This window comes from Centruroides sculpturatus, unplaced genomic scaffold (assembly GCF_000671375.1).
Source record: "Centruroides sculpturatus isolate CEXI.00-Female unplaced genomic scaffold, Cexi_2.0 scaffold282, whole genome shotgun sequence".
Classification (NCBI taxonomy): domain Eukaryota; kingdom Metazoa; phylum Arthropoda; class Arachnida; order Scorpiones; family Buthidae; genus Centruroides; species Centruroides sculpturatus.
In genome coordinates this window covers 113,786-135,663 of record NW_019384528.1, presented here as the reverse complement: position 1 = coordinate 135,663, position 21,878 = coordinate 113,786, and the positions used below count along the sequence as shown (strand labels likewise).

At 29.0% G+C, this 21,878-nt stretch overlaps 1 protein-coding gene across 2 annotated transcripts in view; it reads left to right on the top strand.

The window, feature by feature from the left end:
• LOC111622928 (Down syndrome cell adhesion molecule-like protein Dscam2) overlaps window positions 1-19,229 on the top strand; it is a 34,989-nt gene extending 15,760 nt beyond the window's left edge. Inside the window, exons 14-37 of one of the 2 annotated variants that reach the window (XM_023365394.1) lie at window positions 484-631; window positions 1,537-1,685; window positions 6,874-7,005; window positions 7,072-7,254; window positions 7,612-7,682; window positions 8,139-8,376; window positions 8,975-9,121; window positions 10,835-10,990; window positions 11,074-11,210; window positions 11,286-11,439; window positions 11,515-11,629; window positions 11,727-11,881; window positions 12,050-12,055; window positions 12,136-12,234; window positions 12,304-12,489; window positions 12,563-12,859; window positions 12,925-13,104; window positions 13,171-13,377; window positions 13,447-13,577; window positions 15,681-15,744; window positions 15,829-16,080; window positions 16,390-16,582; window positions 16,661-16,800; window positions 18,634-19,229. In XM_023365394.1, coding sequence (XP_023221162.1) covers window positions 484-631; window positions 1,537-1,685; window positions 6,874-7,005; window positions 7,072-7,254; window positions 7,612-7,682; window positions 8,139-8,376; window positions 8,975-9,121; window positions 10,835-10,990; window positions 11,074-11,210; window positions 11,286-11,439; window positions 11,515-11,629; window positions 11,727-11,881; window positions 12,050-12,055; window positions 12,136-12,234; window positions 12,304-12,489; window positions 12,563-12,859; window positions 12,925-13,104; window positions 13,171-13,377; window positions 13,447-13,577; window positions 15,681-15,744; window positions 15,829-16,080; window positions 16,390-16,582; window positions 16,661-16,800; window positions 18,634-18,695 — 3,602 coding nt within the window. In that variant the 3' untranslated portion in view covers window positions 18,696-19,229. The remainder of the gene's footprint in view (window positions 1-483; window positions 632-1,536; window positions 1,686-6,873; window positions 7,006-7,071; window positions 7,255-7,611; window positions 7,683-8,138; window positions 8,377-8,974; window positions 9,122-10,834; window positions 10,991-11,073; window positions 11,211-11,285; window positions 11,440-11,514; window positions 11,630-11,726; window positions 11,882-12,049; window positions 12,056-12,135; window positions 12,235-12,303; window positions 12,490-12,562; window positions 12,860-12,924; window positions 13,105-13,170; window positions 13,378-13,446; window positions 13,578-15,680; window positions 15,745-15,828; window positions 16,081-16,389; window positions 16,583-16,660; window positions 16,801-18,633) is intronic. The other variant, XM_023365395.1, reaches the window with a different exon arrangement.
• The last annotated feature ends 2,649 nt before the right edge of the window (window positions 19,230-21,878 follow it).

Genomic DNA, 21,878 nt, shown 5'->3' with positions numbered 1-21,878 from the left:
GTATAATATATATATATATATATATATACGCACACTAAAGGTCAATAACACTAAAGACTTGTATAAAAAAACATCGGATTTTTACATTAACACGAATGGCTAACAGAGAAATTATACAACTTTTAAAGCTAAATTTTATATAATTTATGAAGATTTTTCAACACAGAGATCAATTTCACTACTTCGAAAATATTTTAAAATAAATTGATAATTAAAATTTAAAATGATATATATGTTTCACGAGAATCGAAATCTCAGAAAATGAAAATACTATTATTATAATTATTATACTTTTATACCGAAGTAGAGTCGGAAATTATTTACTCGATCTACAATGAAAAAAGAAATGAGTTTAAAGTAATAAAATCCGTACTACAGAACATGTAATAATCATTTTATTTTATAAAATAGAGTTTTATTTTGATAATTTTAATGTTTTAAACGAAATTGAATGAGTAAAAATCTTATTCTTACCTTCTACAGTTCCGCCAAGATTCGAAACCAAGTTCAAGAGCGAAACTGTGAAGAAAAACGAGATGGTGAAGATGCAGTGCTCAGCTTCCGGCGACCATCCAATGACAATCGTGTGGAATATCGACAAACAGCCATTGAATCCAACAGAGGAACCGCGGTACGAGATGGAAAATTGAATCTACAGCAAGCTCCAGTTTCATGATCAATATAGGTGAAAAGCTACTATTAAGGAGAGAATATTCTGGACTTTAAAACGCACTTAGAAATCTTGAAATAGTGACCATCAACTGGGATTTATAGAGGGAAGATTATGTATATAAATATTCAATCACTAAAATGCATAAGAAGAAAATTCTTGAAAAGTTAGGATTTCTTTTGTGCTCTATTATCAAAATTTAAATTTCTTCCAAAATTTTCTTTCGGTGATATTCAACATACAAAAAGAATGATTTAAATATATCATTAAAATGATTTTGGTTTTCTGTTACAAAAAAGAGAAAGTCCTTGATAGATTTTTTTACCTTCTTCACTACCTTATTTAGTAGCTTGGTACTGATAATTGAATGTGAATTAATCATTATCTTCATTATACGTTTGTAAATAATTGGGTGAGTGTACGTGTATGATGGATAGAATTGAAAGATGAATATCGTGTTAAAATTTTCATTTTGTATACATGTAAACACATCTGAAGATAGTTATTTTCTAATATTAATTTTATGAAATTTTTAAAAGCATATTCATGTCTGCTTTCTATTTATTTCTAATATTCAAAATTATGTTTTTTTTTCTCTTTTTTAACTTTATAAAATTAAATTTGTTTATTGAAGTTTTTCAGTTATTGATTTAAATCTCTTTATTAATTAAAGATCAAAAATACTTTTAATCTATAATCTAATAATGTAAAATTTTTTGTAATTTTCTAATTTATAGAAGATCGGATCGTTTTGAAACATGATAATAGAAAGCATTCATTAAAAATTAAATAAAGTGGTTTTATTATATTTAAAATTAAATATGAAATTTGTAATAAAATAATAATATGAAGTTTATATTAATTAGGTATTCAATAAAAGATTATATCGATAAAAAACGCCTGTCCTCCGAAATCACAATCATGTCTGCCGAACGGAGGGATTCTGCCCTATTTACGTGCCTTGTGACAAATGCGTTTGGACGAGATGATATGAACATAAGACTCATCGTACAAGGTGAGAATATTTGATATAATTTATTCTAAACATGTGTAATATATTTTTTTAAATAATCAGACTTAGTATTTTAAAATAACTTCATTTAATTTTTAATTTCTCATCTGTTGACTATTATGGATATTGTACCAGTTGGGTTAACTTACTTGTTAGTTGTGTACTTCCTGATAAAATGGTTTACTTCCAAAACAAATTTATTTGTAAATTGTTCTTTTTTTAATGTCTTCTTAGTTCCCTTATATTAATGACTGTTAGATACTTACAGATAATTATTTTAACATTGCTATTCCAGACTTTTTGTCTTTGAAACTAGTCTGTGTGTTATTAAACCATGTTCTATGCTATCAGTCCAGATTTTCCTAGATTTCATTTTCTGCCTATAACCAAATATAATACTTTATACAATTAATTTAGGAATATTATTAGCGTAGGAATATCTAAATCACGTTCTTGTATTGAGTTACCTTATCAAAGCAAACTACCATTTGAGTTGTCTTCTTAATGTTAAAATAAACTAAAACTAAACATTGACTAAAAGTTACGCACCATGAAGGATGCGTTAGAATTGAATAAAACTTCATTAATGCAAACGTAATGACAATGGTGATAACTGATCACAGTATCATATTAGAGACAATTTCCAGTGGAATAACAGTACAATTTAAAGGAGTCTCTAGTAGATTGTAGAACCTTCTCTTGCCTGGATACTTGCCTGGATACATGAGGAGATGTATCCAGGCAAATAGGCATGCAGGTACCCTATTCTATCCTGTGACAAATTTACCCACAGATGTCGCAACTGCACTAGTAGATGGCCGAAGCTGGCGTCCAATCTGGTCCCAAAAATGAGCGATGGCCGACAAATCTGCATCTGGGCATGCCAAAGATATGTGCCAACGTGATGGAGACATTCCTAGAAAACCCAAGCTATGTGTGGACGAGCATTATCTTGCTAAAAAATAACTATTTTCAGCACTTCTATGAAAGGCAACACGAGGACACAGGATTTCCTGAACATATCATTTCGCCATCAAAGTGTCTTGCACCAGGACTAGAGATGATCCGACTAACTCCAACACAGTAGTCGTCTGTTTCCAAACATAATCAGGATTTGTCGCCAAAGACAATAGACTGCCAGCTCACAGCAGTCCATAACTCTCTGTCAAGCTACCTCTTCAAATGAAATCGATGATGCTATGATGCTGATGACAGGACACAGCTATTGCCAATATATACAAATTTGTCTCTGCCAGTCACCTGTCAATGGGAAGAGAGTGTTCTGTAACGATGCTTCCATCTGTCTTTGAATGTTGGCAAAGATGCACTGTTGCATATGCTTGTCTAATGATCAGACGATCGTCTATTGTGGTTAGTCTGGAATGTTCAGAGTCTGCCTGCCGTGTATGTATACCTCGATGTATACCGTGTATCCACTGTTTACAACACTTCCTCACAGTATGATCAGAATGGCCCAGATAGCAACAATTTGACAAAATTTCCCTCAGTTCGATGATGCAGTTTTTCTCAAACTCTGAGCATCATAATGCCTTTTCCTGGTACAAGCCTGCCTGGGGATTCGAAGATTTCCAAATAAAAGATAAACTGAAAATTCTGAACACATTACTCAACAACTCTACGGACATTACCTGGCTCGCAATCCACCACAACTGTAATTACTAACATACCTGTCCGAGATAGCTGTATTACTGCTGAGTTTTTCAATAATTAGACTAATTCTATATGAATGCCTAATTTTGTTTTTGTCAATGAATGCATTATATCTTATTATCTGTATTTGCTGTTAGAAATCATAGTAGTTCTGTTATACTTTTCAAGTTTATGAATACATGACAAGTTTTGGAATTTTAAGAATAAGACATTAATATAGTCAATAAATTTATAACAAGGTAAAAAAATCCTGTTATACTGTGGTATGTGAGAAGATCTACAAATAAAACAAGATTTTTATTACGAAAATAGTTAAATGATTCACCTTGGAACTTAAAACCAATGATAGAATTTGAAACTTTGATATTCGACTGGTTTAGAGTTGGAGAAAGAAGAAACGGAAGTCGTTATTAGTGGACATAGATAATTGATGATTGGTCGACTCTTACAAAGCGGCAACATAAGGATCGATATCAGTCATTAAAAATGGTGTATAAAAGGCACGAGGCGGATGATTCCAAAAGTTAAAGTGAAAAATATTTGAAATTAAAACACGTTTCACTAATTTTCAGAAACGCAGGGAAATTTAAATACACGTTATGTATAAAAGTAATGCCGATAACTTATTTAAGTTTTTGGAACAAAACTTATTATTTTTTTTCGTAACTTAAGAGACATATCCGGATTATGTCTTTCATAGGCCATTTTTAATAATTGACATCGATTTTGATGACATTGTCGCGCGGTAAGATTCGATCAATCGCCACATGATCTCTTATCTTCGAAAATCACGTTTCCTTCTGCTTCTTTCTCCAACTAAATCAATCGAGTATCGAAGTTTATCGAAGTTTTGAATCCCGTCGCCGAATTCGAAATAAAAGACCAAGATTACATTTTTTTTTATTAGAAAAATTTATTCAATTTTATGAGTTTTAACTACCGAATAACTAATAAAACTCATTTCATTAATATAAACTAACAATATATCTATAATGAGTTTTTATTATATTAAATTAGAAGAATAAAAAATGTAGATACTTACTGCTATTAAATATTTTTTTTTGTAAATCTTAGAAGAAAGTTATTTTTGTTTAGTAAACTAATTCAAAATAACAATAAATTTAAGGAAAAAATAATAATATTCCAGATGATAATTAAAGTGTATATTTAACTGCAAATCCCTCCAAGAAATAAAGTAAGAAAATAATTCGAACAAAAACATTGCCTGATGAAAAATAAAATTTTTTTCTATAGAATATTTTATTAAATGGATTAAAATATTTATATATACTTAAGAATATATTTAAGTCCACTTACATTAAGTATATATTTCATTTAAATTAACAGTTCAGTACAATTAAGATGAAATTAACTTTATACTTAATGTTATCAATTATCAAACCAGTCATTTAATTGATTTATGAAATATGAAATATAGAATGAAATTCATAACTGACATATATGATTAATAATAACCAGTCTAATATTTCTTGTAAAATTAGTAAGGCTAACATTCAGTAACTGCTCAATCTTTGTGTATTAAGATTAAGATAGTAATATTATGAATTCTTATTAAAAATTTTAAAAAATATTTAAGAAATAAAATATACACATACTTATAATTTACTTGCATTATTTAAAATTTTATTTTCACTTCTATTAATTAGTAATTTTATTTTTATTAAATTATCTTTAACATTCTCTGAAAGAATATTTTCAATTTGGTGAAAATGCTGTTTCTAATAACACAGCTTTTTAGTAAAAATCTTTGACGCATGATTGAAATAAGTGCAATATATACAGGGATGGATTCACAGTGGCTACAGGGTTTAAGACACTTCCTATTGATATATATATACACACACACACGCACACACACACACACATATACACACCCCTANAAAGTTTACGATTCCGAGGATCCATATCTTTATAAAACTTTAGAAGTAGGACAAGGTATTGAAGAACAAGTGGTGCTAAATCAACTTCACAAGTTTACAAGGTATAGCGTTTTAGTGCAAGCTTACAATTCAATGGGTGCAGGACCAAGATCTGACGAAATTATTGTCAGAACATTAGAAGACGGTAATAATTTCTATATTTATTAGTTTATTAAATAAATTAAAAGTTTAGATAAATTTTTTCATAAACGTACATTATGAAAATTTATTACTTTGCATAGAAAACTTATTCGATTTTAATTTTTGATTAGGATTAAATGTAAAATTTTCGTATGTAATTATAAAAAAAATGCCATACTTATATCTTATAATAATTTTATTCGGAATTTTTAAAGATATATCTATTTATTATTGAAGTTATAATACGTATTATTTTAAATAAAAAATATATTATAATATTGAAACATTGTTAGAATGTTTCTACACTATAATTCATTTAAATAAAATACTTGCAGAATAACAATTTTACTTTAATTGAAATTAATTTCTTGACATACACGAAAGATAATTAATTTTTTTTATTGACTAGTTTATAAATTTACTATACAATTTATTTTGCATATATAATGAAACCATAAAGAAGTAGTCTAATATATTTGTATAATTTTATGAAAAACTCATTCTCTTAACTGGGCAAATGTTTATTTTGAATTTAATAAATATTTATTATATTTATGAATGATTTAAATGTAAAAATATTAAACATATATTTCTTTTGTTAGTACCAAGTCAGCCACCGCACAGAGTACAATGTTTACCACTTACATCACAAAGTCTCCATATATCATGGGAAGCACCACCTATGTCATCTATCCATGGTATTCTCCAAGGATATAAAATTCTTTACAGGCCAGCCGAAACTTTAGCAGGTAAAATACTTTTGAAATTTCTAATAGTTTGAGTTGAAATTTTCATATAGACTAAATCATATTCGGTAAGCATTACAAATTTTTTTTATGCAGCATAAATTTCAAACATCCAAATGTATTATAGTTTTAATATAATGTATATACACTAATAAATCATTATTTTACATTCAGTTACGTTTATACATTACAAACTAAACTTACAAACAAATGTAAAAAGTATTTATTGGTGTAAATATGGTGTTAGACATGTAGTTTGGTCAACTAAATGCTTTTCAATAATTATAAATGTAACATAAATGACTTTGTTTAATATTTTATTTCTAGAATAAATAAAATATTATTAATACAAAACATAGATTAAATATATTATTTAGAACTGTTTTACATGTTTTTAATTTTATATCTTTATTATAGTTATTTTGAATGTTGAATAAAACATGTTAGATTAGTTACTAATAAATAACTTGATACCATAGATTTGTAAATTACGTATAATGATTTTTCTTCAGATGTAAATTTTTCCAAATAGATTTGAATTTGTAATGTAATTTAACTCAAATTATTTATACATTATTTCATATTATATATTTAATCGTTACAACTTTTATAAACAAAATAAACATCCATCTTAAATATTTTAAATGATTTAAAATGTTTAAAAATTGATTTCTGTGATATTTTATTTATCAGAGCCTCCAGAACCACCGCGAGAAATTAAAATATTAGAACAAAAAAGTCGGTCTACTAAGATTTCGTGGTCTCCCCCATTTACTGGAAACAGTGCCATTATTAAATATCATATACAATGTAAACAAGAATCAGGTAAATTCGATTCTCAATTCCATTTAATTTATTTTTATACAGATGTTATCTATTTTGTTTATCTAGTCTTTTATCAAACAGGGAATGATCGGGAGAACGTTATAAACGTAACAGCCGGAAGTGACGACACTAAAGTGGTATTGAAAGGTCTCCGACCTGCAAGAACTTATTATTGTAGAATCAGAGCTGAAAATTCTGTTGGATTAGGAGAACCGAGCGAACCTACTGCCATCACTACGTCTGAAGAAGGTTTTTAATTATATTTTTTCTTCAATTTTTTATTTAAAATCACAAAAATATTTCTCAATAATAGTCAAAAAATATTATAATTTTCAGGGTATTTATTATTAAAGGAGTAATTAAATATTCCAGTTTTAAAATGTTACATTTTTGTATAACAAAAATCAAAATAAATTTTTACAGAAGTGAATATTATAAATTTAATTATAAAATTAATTTTATTTTTTTGATTATCAATTTCACATACATAAAACTCATAATACACAAGTATGCATTTATAACAAGTATATGTTTAAATAATTTTTTAAATTAATATTATATGAAGAATAATTTATGTAAAAAAATCTATAAAAAATTTTTTTATAGTACCAGGAGGACCACCACTTGATGTAAAAGTTCAAGCAATAGATTCACAATCATTGAAAGTAACCTGGAAGGTAATTTGATAAATTTTCTTATAAAACAATTTTAAAAAGTACAGTATATTAATAATTTACAAAATAAAACATTGTTTCATAAAATCTAGAAAAAATTATTTTATTAAAAAGGTATAAATAACTTGGTTTTTACTTCTTTTTTTCCATCATAAAAGTTTTCTTCTTATTTCCAATCGATAAAATATTTTTTCACACCTAGTACTACACAATATGTAATTTCGAAGTAAGTCTGATATCCAAAAATATTTTTTGAATTTTTTTTTTATTTTGAATTTAAAAATCATAATAAAAAAAATTAGATTGAATCAGAACTTGAAGTAGCCCTTCTTAGTTTCAGATCTTTTTGTGGCTTTCAGAGAAGTATTATCAGATAATATTGTATTTTCTGCTGACTACAAATAAATTTTCAAGTACTAAGAGGATGCTTTTGATATATTTATTTTTTTATTTATTTAGCCACCCGATCACGAATTATGGAACGGTCCTATTAAGGGTTATTATGTTGGTTATAAAGTTTACGATTCCGAGGATCCATATCTTTATAAAACTTTAGAAGTAGGACAAGGTATTGAAGAACAAGTGGTGCTAAATCAACTTCACAAGTTTACAAGGTATAGCGTTTTAGTGCAAGCTTACAATTCAATGGGTGCAGGACCAAGATCTGACGAAATTATTGTCAGAACATTAGAAGACGGTAATAATTTCTATATTTATTAGTTTATTAAATAAATTAAAAGTTTAGATAAATTTTTTCATAAACGTACATTATGAAAATTTATTACTTTGCATAGAAAACTTATTCGATTTTAATTTTTGATTAGGATTAAATGTAAAATTTTCGTATGTAATTATAAAAAAAATGCCATACTTATATCTTATAATAATTTTATTCGGAATTTTTAAAGATATATCTATTTATTATTGAAGTTATAATACGTATTATTTTAAATAAAAAATATATTATAATATTGAAACATTGTTAGAATGTTTCTACACTATAATTCATTTAAATAAAATACTTGCAGAATAACAATTTTACTTTAATTGAAATTAATTTCTTGACATACACGAAAGATAATTAATTTTTTTTATTGACTAGTTTATAAATTTACTATACAATTTATTTTGCATATATAATGAAACCATAAAGAAGTAGTCTAATATATTTGTATAATTTTATGAAAAACTCATTCTCTTAACTGGGCAAATGTTTATTTTGAATTTAATAAATATTTATTATATTTATGAATGATTTAAATGTAAAAATATTAAACATATATTTCTTTTGTTAGTACCAAGTCAGCCACCGCACAGAGTACAATGTTTACCACTTACATCACAAAGTCTCCATATATCATGGGAAGCACCACCTATGTCATCTATCCATGGTATTCTCCAAGGATATAAAATTCTTTACAGGCCAGCCGAAACTTTAGCAGGTAAAATACTTTTGAAATTTCTAATAGTTTGAGTTGAAATTTTCATATAGACTAAATCATATTCGGTAAGCATTACAAATTTTTTTTATGCAGCATAAATTTCAAACATCCAAATGTATTATAGTTTTAATATAATGTATATACACTAATAAATCATTATTTTACATTCAGTTACGTTTATACATTACAAACTAAACTTACAAACAAATGTAAAAAGTATTTATTGGTGTAAATATGGTGTTAGACATGTAGTTTGGTCAACTAAATGCTTTTCAATAATTATAAATGTAACATAAATGACTTTGTTTAATATTTTATTTCTAGAATAAATAAAATATTATTAATACAAAACATAGATTAAATATATTATTTAGAACTGTTTTACATGTTTTTAATTTTATATCTTTATTATAGTTATTTTGAATGTTGAATAAAACATGTTAGATTAGTTACTAATAAATAACTTGATACCATAGATTTGTAAATTACGTATAATGATTTTTAAACATAATCGTAACTTTATTTATCTTTTAATAATTGTAATATAGTCTAAAATACAAGTTAAACATATTTATTTATTAGGTATTTTGTATTTATGTTTATTTATGGCTCAACTGATATCATCAGCTTGCAAAATATTGATATAATTTGAAATAATTAAGTTACTATGAACATTTGTTGTAGAACATTATATATATATACATACACGTGTGTATGTGTGTATGTGTGTGTGTGTGTTTAGGCACTATTCGTTTTACCAAAAGTAATATTAGGACCTATATTATTTTATTTTTTGAATGCTATTCTACTAGTCGCTATATTGTCCTATTTGTTAAATAATATTTATTAAATAAAAATCTTATCTTTAATACAGTTATTATCTTTACAATGAAGCACTACCATTATTATTTGTTATTATTTGCATATCATTATTTTAAAAAAAATAAATTGCACATATTTACATATTATGTGGAAAATGCATATTCGAATCTTTTCAATTAAATTAAAAGAGGTATTTTCGTTTTTGTACTCTATATATATATATGAAACACAATATACTACGTACAATCAATAGCTCGATAAGTCTATAAAAAGTAATTTGTGATCAGCTATAAACGAAATAATATATGGAAAGAAGCTTCACAGAGATCTATCCACAAAGAAATGTTAGTGATTGGCTGTATAATAGTTTTATAATACTGTTGTGCAGGATATAAATGATTTCATAGTTAACTATCATGTGTTCGGTTCTAATTTATGGAGTGTAACTTTCAAGTTGCACTTACAAATAAAATGTAAAATATGGAAACATTAAAAATATTTACATTTTATTTGCCTATATGGCTCTTCTATTTACTTCGTTTTATCTTTCCTATCGATGAATTTTTGCTCAATTGTGTCATCATGCTGTAAGTTTGAGATAAAATATATATAGGCTATATATTTATTTTAAATAAAGAAAAGAAATTTTTTTATTTGTGAATATCTGTATCTTTTTCAAAAAAAGAATTATGTGTACGTACAGTACATGTCATTGATTTAAGCACATGTGTTGTGTAAAACGTTATACAATAATAATAGATAAACATTTCATAAAAAATAGTCATCAATTGGAGTTATAGGTGTGATGTTTTCGTTTTATAAAATTATTTTACAATTGTTTTCATATATTTACGTATTTGTTTATTAAAACATATAAAAATAATATAATAGGAGATGAAGAGTATGAAGAAAAACGGGTAACTGAACAAGATGCCAAATTGACTTCTCTTCATAAATATACGAATTATTCCATAATGGTTGTTGCCTTTACTCAAAAGGGTTACGGCGTTCGGAGCAATCCCGTTTACTGCATGACACTGGAAGATGGTAAATGATATACAAATAATTATAGAAATGCCAGATAAAATATCAAAGTTTAAATAATAAACATTTTATTTTTTTTATTAAAGTTCCAGGCCCTCCTGCAGCTGTTAAGTCCGTGGTTCTTTCTTCCGATACAATTCTCGTAACATGGAAACATCCTTTGTTATCTAACGGCATTATTAATAAATACTCACTTTATTGGCGTTCATTAAGTGATATTAAGGTAAAATAGTGTAAAATTGAGTTAAAATAAATTATTGAAATTAAATCTTTAACATATCTTTATCTTTCCCCCAAGAATGCTACCGTAGTCCATATTCCCGCTAGTCAAAATCAATATAAAGTTACAGGCTTAAAGGAAAATTCGCGTCATGAATTCTGGTTGACTGCATCTACTGCCAGGGGTGAAGGAGAAATCAGCAAAGTTGTTTCAGGAACAACAACATCATGGTGTAAGTTCATAAATATTCATGGTAGAATAAAAGTTTTATGTTGTCAACACTCTTAAATATCTAATTTCGATATAGTACCTGCAAGAATTTTGGGTTTTGGAGAAACTGTTGTAACTACACCCGGGGAAAAGGTAGTTTTAACTTGTCAGTCGATTGGAAATCCGCCTTTGCACAGAAACTGGAAATTAAGGTAAATTATGTATTATTTCTTATGCTCTATTTAATATTTTAAAATGAAATAATAAATGATGATAATTTTTATCATTATTTATTGTTTCTTTTCTCAGAGGTGAAACCATTCCAAAACAAAGCAGAATAGAAGTGTTATCCGATGGTGCACTCATCATCCGCCAACTCCAAATTACAGACTCAGGGAATTATACTTGTTATGTAAGAAATAAACACGGGAGTGATGAAATAACGTATTCTCTTATTATACAAGGTATATTTTTTATCTTTTAAATAATTTTTGAATTATTTTAGAACAATATTGAATTGATTCAGTACTAAATAATTAATTATTAATATATAACAGTTGTAAAAAATATTCATAAATATATATTTTTTTCTTTTCATAAACACCACTGTACTTTATTTAAATGTACTTCAGAACCAGGTAACTTTTTATAAATATGAAAGTAATATTTTTTGAATAATTATTTTTATTTTACAACATTTTCTTATTTTCAATTCAAGTGACATCTCATGCGCCTCAGATTAAAATCATATCAGCATCTACGACTTCAGTTCACGTTGAACTCCTCTTTACCATGCCAGAAAATGTCATATTAAGAGGTAAATTCGAGTTTTTGTTAAATATTTATTCTAAACTGTTAAGCTAAATTATAATTATAATTGTTTTAGGATATGAAGTTCATTATAAGGCTGAAAATAAAGAATGGCAACAAAGAAGAATATCCGGAAAAAACCATACGTTTATGTTAGATGGCTTAGAATGTGGTGCAAGTTATCATTTATATGTGGTCGCTTTAACAAGTGAAGGAAAAGGTGAACGAAGTAATCCTGTTGTATTTAGAACAGAAAGTACTGGTGAGTATCAAAATAAAAAATAAGAAAATGTTAAAAAGTAATCTTACATGAATTTCATTCTACATGTAACTAGTGCCAGTTGCTCCTAAACAGGAAGATATGATTTTTACAAACTCGACACATTTAGTACTTCAACTTTTATCATGGCAAAGCGGTAGGTGCCCTATCACGAAGATGATTATTGAATATCGGCCTCAGTCCAGCACTCATTGGACATTGTTGACTAATAGAGTAGTACCTGAACAACAAAATCAAATAATAATACAGGATTTAAATCCTGAAACGTGGTATGTGATCAGAGTAACTGCTTATAATGCTGCGGGATCGACAGTAGCGGAATATGATGTTATAACATTGAAAGTGTCAGGAGGTAATACTCTTACATTTATATGATACTTTGTTTCAATGATTACGTAACATTAATTATTATTTCAGTTGTATCCGTGTCTGATGCCGGAAATCCAGATCACTTACCAGCCGCGCCACCTTTCTTCGAAGATACCACTACTTTAGTATCCATGGCTTCTTCCGGTGTTGTTCTGATAGCGGGTGTAGTAGCAGTGGTATGTTTAGTTATGTACAAGCGTAGACGAAATACCAGACATCACTATAGAGGTATGTATAGGAAGCAGTGTCGTGCATGTTCATATCGATCTCGTTCTCATTAATCTTCAATTTCAGAATCTTCATCGAGAAGTGATGTTGCTACAACTACAGCGTTGATGGCACACTTAGAGAAGAAGTCACAAAGATCGGAAACCAGTCGTCAGAGCCACAGTCATAGCAGGGATTTACCTTCATATTTCTCATCTCCTGTTCGGAAAGTCGTTCCTACAGCTAATCCTCCTTCTTCAAGACAACTGCCCCATTCCTCTTCGAGCAGTCACTGTATGTTCCAGTTTTTTCGTTTACCTTTAGAAATATCGATAACTTACAATTTTCGTGTTTTGAAAATAGATTACGAAGATGAAATAGCCCCATACGCAACGTTCCAGCTTCCAGGTCCCACACCAGAAGAAGACGAAGGTCAAACGGAAGAGTTTAAAACATTCAGCGTACACCATGGCGAACCGCCATACTTAGCCAAAGTATTATTACATTTTAAATATATATTTTTTTATTTTATTTCTTTAAAGCAACAATTATGAATAATCATAAATTATCATAGATTGATAGAATTTCGTGTATTTGCCGTAGAATAATTTTTAAAAATCATATATACATACACTCAACAATTATTTCTATTCAATATAATATTTTGCATTGATCAGATGGTGATTTGAAAAGATAGTTTTAGTGTATGACAAATTTTAAACTAATAGTAATAGTGGATAGTACTGGGCCAAAGAGAAATAGAAAATGGCCAAAGTTTTGCAAAAAAAGGAAATAAAAATTGAAATTTAATTTATTTATTGCTTAGAAACTGAAATACAACAGATTTGTCAATTTATTAAAAAGGAAAACGAGTAGTTGAAATATTAAATCTCTGCAATTTTGATTGACACGGCCGGATTTCTGCTTCTGACCGTGACAACCTAAACTTATAGAGTACAACTTATACTGTACTCTATAAGTTTAGGTTGTCACGGTCAGAAGCAGAATCCGGCCATGTCAATCAAAATTGCAGAGATTTAATATTTCAACTACTCGACTTACGCTTCAACTACTCGACTTACCTCGACTTACGCTACCCCGACTTACGCGAATCCGGAGTTACGCGATTTTCAAATCTCGTCGATTCGTCTTTTGTTTGAGCACCACGCAACTCTTGATTACTCATTCCCTCCACACTACTGTTCAACTTACATGTTCGGACGTGTCGCGCGGAATTGATACAATTTATTTTGTGTTATTAATTTCTGTGTTTGTTATATCTAAGGAGACTCGAGAGACTCTGTGTGGTGATTTCTTGTAACAATGAACGAATCAAAAAACGAGATAAGATTAACGAGAACATTTATTAGCTTACATACATCCGACTTGGATTTTACACACATTGAGAAATTATACCCCGACTTACGCGAATTCGACTTACGCGGTTATCGCTCGGTCCCACCTATCGCGTAAGTTCGGGGTATTACTGTATATAAGAAAAACAAAGTAAACATACCGAAAAACAAACTCGGAGGCATTTCAGAACACTATATAGCTGTCCGTCATTGTCCCGTAAAAGTGTTCGCGGTTGTCCCAAATCACCATGTTTGATTCTAATCAGCTTCGGAAAGAGAGACGTTACTCTATCTAAACTTTGATAGGAATCATGATGCCACATGATGGCGCTACCAACCTTTTAATTTTTACAATAACATCTTGAGATTAATCAAAGTGAAAAATATCAGTAAAAAGTGGCTCACAATTTAATTTTGGATAAATCGTTTCAAGCGCCCAAAAAAAAAAAAATGTATGAAATCCATGAGCACTCCAGTGGAATCACATTCGGATGTATTCACTTGGATAACTTCGATAAAATTCTCTTATTTATGTATTTACTTTTGAAATTTACAATTTTGTAAACATTTTACAAGCATAAGCCTATACATATATACTATTGTTTTCAAATTAATTCATCATTGTAAACCTTTTCTCTCAAAATAAGAATTTCAATGTATTATTCTCATTCTTGCAAATATTTCTGATATATGAGTGCTTTCATATAAAACTTGCATCGCTAAAATTTGCCTTTTCTTGACATAATTAACTAGTATAGTTCTAATTCTATGCACTTAGAACATTTACGAACTTTGATAATAAATTTATAAGGTAAATATATTGATTCGTTTGATAAAGATGATAAAAAATTTTTTCTTAGTTGAGATAATTGAGCAGGTCAGGCGACATAACATGAGGGCGATCTGCCGAAGGTGGTGCCTATCGGGAGGAAACTGACTTTAATTTAGGTTTTACACACGTGAAACTAGGAAATAAAACCAGAAAAATTCCACGTGACATTCCATTAGTCAGACGCGAATCCATGACGAGTCTTGGATTATCCACTTGACTACTGATGGGCAAAAACTCTTTTTTATTTGTATGATGTAAGGATAACATATTACTATATTTATCTAGAAATGTTCATATGTTATCATCATTATCTAGTATGAAATTTGTAATAATAGAGTATTACAAATTTCTTAAGATTCATATGTATAATTGATATCGAAAAGAACTCATTTTCATGTTTTTATTTCCAGACGAGTTTAGACCCCCCATCTGCGAAAAGTGGTAAAGCCAGTGAAGAATTATATCAGAGCCAAGGTAAAGTATAGCCTATATTTTAATCATACGGTACACATTTAAAGGATCTTTTTTAGAATTTATGTAAGTCATTCGTATTTTCAGCTCCCAATAGTCATAGTTTAACTTCGGGTTCATCCAATCAAGAGGAATTAATGCGAGCTTACGAATATGCCCGTCGCCATCCACCTCCTGCATTACAATACGATGGTATCCATAATAGAGGACAAAGTCATACCAGCGGTACAGGCACGACAGAATCTGAGGGTACAGATCCAGGAATTAGACAGTTTAGTGGCACTCCACCTAAGCCGAATGAAAGGCGTCAAGGGGCTTGTCTTACTCCAGGCGTATCAGGTAGGTGTTCATGTTGTAATAAAAAATTATGAGTAATTGGCGAGTAAAGACGTTTCTGACACATGGCACTCACAAAACCGAATTACTGTAAAATGCACGACAATACAAAGATAAAAAAAAATACATATTTTCTATTGCTTGCTGTGCTTCACCAGTTCTGTTAATTACGTGTCGTCTTAAAATATTTTATTTCTGAATCTATTTTAGCTATTTCTTCACCAGTCTTCTCTGATTTATTTGAAGGATCCACTAGTTTATATATCGAATTCGTACAGAGAAGGTTGGTGATAAAAGTATTCTTTTTCGCAGTAGGTGCATCAGCACAGACAGCAGGAAATGAATCCAGTACGTCGGATGAAGCCACACCTGTCAACACTCCATATCAAGCCCGACCTATGCCTTCCGCACAACCGAGGGAGAAGGGACAGCTTTCATGGGGAGGAATGAAGAACCGTAGCCAAGCCACAAGCAAGAAGACCAATTCCAAAGGTATTAAAAAGGGGTAAGTCCTTGGGGTGGTGCTTATCGATAGTAAATGAATGTATGAAAGTATTAAGTACTTCTTTTTACCATTACATAGGTTATCAAGTGATGAAAGTGACAGCGAAGGGACAATCTACACATTCAGCAGGGCAGATACAGTGGTACTGAGGGGAAGCAGTGGGAATGAGGTTTCCGAAACAGAATGTGATCGAGACAGAATAACTCACTTAAGTAGAAGTAGGTGGTTTAAATATTCGGATAAAGTTCTGGTATTCTTACGTTCTTAAACTGGTGCAGCACAGCAGCAATTATAATCAATGATTAATTTATTCTAATGAAAATTTTCTTTATAATTACGAATTTGATATATAAAATTTATTACATTATTACACATATGTATTTAGTTAATCTGTTTAGGGTACTTTGAGTTGTCATCTTGGATTATTTTTACGAACTTCAAAAATTATGTATGGTTGTGAATCAAGATAATTTCAATTGAAGAATTTATTGCTTATGGATAGAGAAATTATTATATCAGTTAGGAATGGTTGAACTATATACTCAAGTTTTTATAATTGTTAATTAATTATACTTTGCTGATAAGAAAAAAAAATGTAATGAGAGTAAATATCATTGATTGAGAAAATAATCCTGAATATAATTTACAAAATGTGTTGTATGCAACAATTATGGAAAGGGTATAAAATTTATTAAGCAGAACTAGAGAAATGGTATTTAAAGTAATCTTTTTTTCTTAATATAACAAATATTTATTTTTATATTTCAATGCCTTCATTTTATTCAGTGCTAGCTGATGAATCCAATAATGGTCGCGTTATTTTAAGAAAACATCGAACAGATTCGAAAACTACACGTCTTTTACTACTTGATTACTGTAGTTATATACAGTACATTGAATACTTGCTTCCGTAGCAATATCAATGAATTTCGCCGTTTTTATTTTGATTCTCTCTTAATAAAATGAATTTTGTTTAATTTACATATCTTTGCGTAGATTTGTTTCATCGTATTTTGCAGAAATATTCGCGAAGGCTAAGAAAGTTTTCTCAAACGAATAAAGTGATTTTTGGTAAAGCAGTCTGTAACAAAAGCAAAGTCATACTTTAATAAAGAGGAATCGAAAGTATTGATAGATGGATATTAATAAAATTTTTTGAATATTTTCAAAATATTCACGCGTTATTGGGCTATCGTAAGTGATAAATTAAATTACCGGTCAGGTACGAGGACGCCGATTACAATGGTGACGACACTACAGCCGATTTTAGTCATTGTTTAGATCACATGTTCTTAATAATTAAATTGTTTGATTTTACAATGTTCAAAATGGAAATAGCCCAAGGTGTAGTGTGTTTGATGGCAGATTGATTCTGTAAAGCAGTGACGCTACACATTCGTTTGCGAAAATAAATTGTTATGGCCATTTGAAAACTTGTTTGAAGCTTAAATTTGTGGGCTTTCGCAATTTTTCTATAAAATAAGGGTTCGTAGAATAAATAAAAAAATATATAAATTTTCCGAAAAAGAAAGAAAAGAAAAAAAAAAGACGAAATTCGACGACACCGTAAATCCAAACACAAATTTCAATATACCAGTCGAATAAATTTTATATTAAATACTCATTTCGACAAATTTTGGCAACTTTTTTCATTATAGTGATTTAATTTTTATGAGAGTTGTATTTTGAAATTGTTAAGCTTGCATATAAGAGGAATTTCCAAACCTTTAATTGAAATTATGCCAAATTTTTATCGTTACTAATTTCTTTAAATTACGTTTTAAGTTTCGATTAATAATCATATAAGCTTTTTAAATTTTTTGAAACTTTTCCAAGTCATTAAGGAAGTGACTGTTCTGTATATTTTCGGATGGTAGAATTCAATAATAAGTTTTGCATTCACCTATAGTAAATAGGATATCTTAAATCACTGTGCTATTAGATTTTCATAAAAATATTAATATATGGAATTATATGGATTGATAATTAATGATTAAATTGAATTCATTATTTTATATAACTAAACAAAGGAACTCTTTTTGTCATTTCAGGTGGATTTTCAAGAAGGCCTCCTGCGAGATCACACACAAAATCAGATGTTATCGATTGCTAGTAGGTTTTGAAAATTCCTTACCCAAAACAAGAGAAGAGCTTTATTAGCCAGTTATTGGCTACTGCCTGATGTTTCTGGGGATGCCAAATCTACATGTACAAAAAAAAATCAAGAAAAACCTACCAGAATGTGAGGTAGACTAGAGCAGTGGAAAAGTTTTTTAAGTGATGGATCTTTCCGAAAGAAGAAACAAGAAGATTTTCCCCTCTTTCCAAACCCTTAACCCTCTGGACGTGCCTTTGTACCAGTTTGCACCCTATGCCTTGCCAGTCAGAATGTCAGACAAGGAGAGAGCAAACATAACCAACAAAAGATAAAAAAAAAAGTGTCCTCATTCTGGTGTTAGCAGCCACAATGATCTAGAGCATATCCACCCTTCTAGTACAAATTCCACCAAACCCCTCTGTACGTCCCAAGTTTATACTCTACATAATCAGACAGGACCTAATTGTTCCTCCTTGAGAAAAAAACATAATAATAAAACTAAACAGAATGGAGATGTCATCATCGCTGACATATTTTAATTTTTTTTAATTGGTGTTTCTTTTTTATATATATACAAGTATATTCGTTTGAAACATCGGGCGTACACTTTGTAGAAAACACTTTTATAACGAATTCAAGTTTTAATATTGAAATTTAAAAGAAAAAAAAAACAAATAATATGATGAACTAAAAAAAAAATATATATATATATACAAATATTTTCATCAAGTAAATATGATTAAAAATGAATATTTTATTTAAATTTATGCTATAAAATTATATTGAAAATAATAGTACAACTGAAGATTATTCAGACGTATTCCATGCAATGTATAAATCAGTAAATAACACATTTAATTAATAATACTGTGTCAAATAATGTATTGAAAGAAAATAAATTTTTAATAACGTTTATCCTATAAAATACAATAAAGATAATACATTTATTCAGAAAGCAGTTCGTTATAAATCCTTATATTCTGTATCATTTATAAAACAATTGTTTCTTTTGTAGAGAATTGAAAAATGTGTTTATTGACATGCTATTGAATGCCTTAAAAATCTTAGAATCGGCAATCCAAATTTATATTTATAACCAAAAGTTTAAAATTAAAAATATTACATTGAATTACAACATTTTTATATGTTAATCATCATTACAATAATCGACAGATATCATTGTACATAAGTATATAAAATATTGTATAATCTGAGATATACGAAAGGTAAATTTTATTAAAAGATAAAATATTTTTAATTGGAATATTCAGTATAAAAAATCGTATTGAAACTTTTGTGATATTATCTCGTTCACGCAAGAAAATAAATACATTTTCCAAAAATGAAAATAAGAAACAAAATATTAAAAAAGTAAGATAATAATTGTGCATATTTTGTAAATAATTTCTCTATGATTGCCACTTAGTTCGTGAAGCATTTCGAATTTAATGCATCGCGATCCGTTGAAAGTCACAATTTTTGCGATACGTTAGCAATTTTCGAAAAATTTAAGTAAAATTGTATGAAAATATACTAATTAAATATTATTATATATTTATTTGAATTCATTTCACAAAGGAATAAATTATAATGAATGGCAAAGAGTCCCATTCAATATACAGGTATTCAGAGGTAGGCTATTCATGGCCATCAAAAAATATTTCGTAAAAAATAAGTAACTTTATTCCATTTTTTCTTTTAATTTTTAAGAACATAAAGTTTTTTTTCGTTTTTAAAAGTTTGCTGCATGAACACGTAAGACATTATGACAACAGTTTCGACATTACTTTCTCTATTGCAAATATTGTGTTTAAAAATATTCTTGTCATTTAATAAAATATTTTTCATTTATATTAGATTGTGTATACAATGTTTTATATTTACCGTGATTTATATACAGTAGAAACTAGATTTAACATTCTCCGATTTAACGTATTTTTTCATCGGTTCCTTCAAATCTTCATAAACCAAAATATTAAATTATCTCGCCGGTTGTGTGGATAAAATAATTGAACAGTGGTAGTTGGTTGCGGGTTTGAATCTCATCAACAGAGTTTTCCGAGTTTTTTTCACATGTCTAAAACCTAAACAGAGCCAATTTATCGAAGAAAGTCTTTCCGAGAGTTATCCTTCTTGTCAGATTGCTCATATATTGCGTTACCTTATTCCATCAATTTAATCCAATCTTTGTTGGTCATGTCGATAGGCATGGCAAAAGTCGTGACATGTGAAAGGGAGTATATACTGTACATATTGTAAATAGTAATCGCAAGTGTATACGGCAAAAATCATGAAGTGCTCGGACGATACAAAACTCGCTGTATACAGCATTTCGCCATGATCATATCGCGTGAAAAGTTCCATATAAATCATTAATCAATGACAATTTACGGTACCATGGCTAGCCATGGTCACGGTTTCAAGTTGAATCGTGTGACAGGAGTATAACACTAAGGGGGACTCGGAATCGAATTTGGGCAGGTCGAAAAACTCCAGGAATTTTTCGGTCTGTCCCGGATATGTTAAATCCAGGCCATATCCTTGTGGGCCTGGCCGAACCCACGATGGGCTTGGAATAAAAGCTCTCTTAATACCCTCAGAGCAGAGTCAAAAATGTTTCCTTAAAAAATAATTAACACAAAAATAATGAAAGGTAAACGAGCAATTATTTATTGTGACATCGTCACAATGCCGGGCTGCGATTTTTTATTTTTTATCCTATTTTTAATTTATTTAATTTATATATTAATACTTGCCACCTCAAATTAGAAGTGTCTTGCACCTGCACATCATACTTTTCCTTTAACAATAAAGTCGTGCCGATTATCTAATAGTTTTCGGGAAAAAAATTCTGAATTGAAACAACGTGACTTTCACTTTACATCGGAAGTTCGTATATAGTTAATTGGGGTCTTCTACCCCAAAGCTTTCCATATATGGTCTCGGATTTCGTCTATCTAACTTTCTTTTAGAGATTAAGGAAAGGCAGACAGACAGACAGGCAGAGACAGTAGGATTTTATAGATCAAGAATTTTTCAGATTTCAGCCCAAAAATTTTTCGTCATATTTTTCTTATCTTACAGTCTATTTGGATAATTTAGTTATTTTTTAACGTATTTCTAATATCGTACTGTACGAGACAAATTTATATAATAGATTATACTTCTAGCAACTGCTGCCATCTAGTACTAAAAATG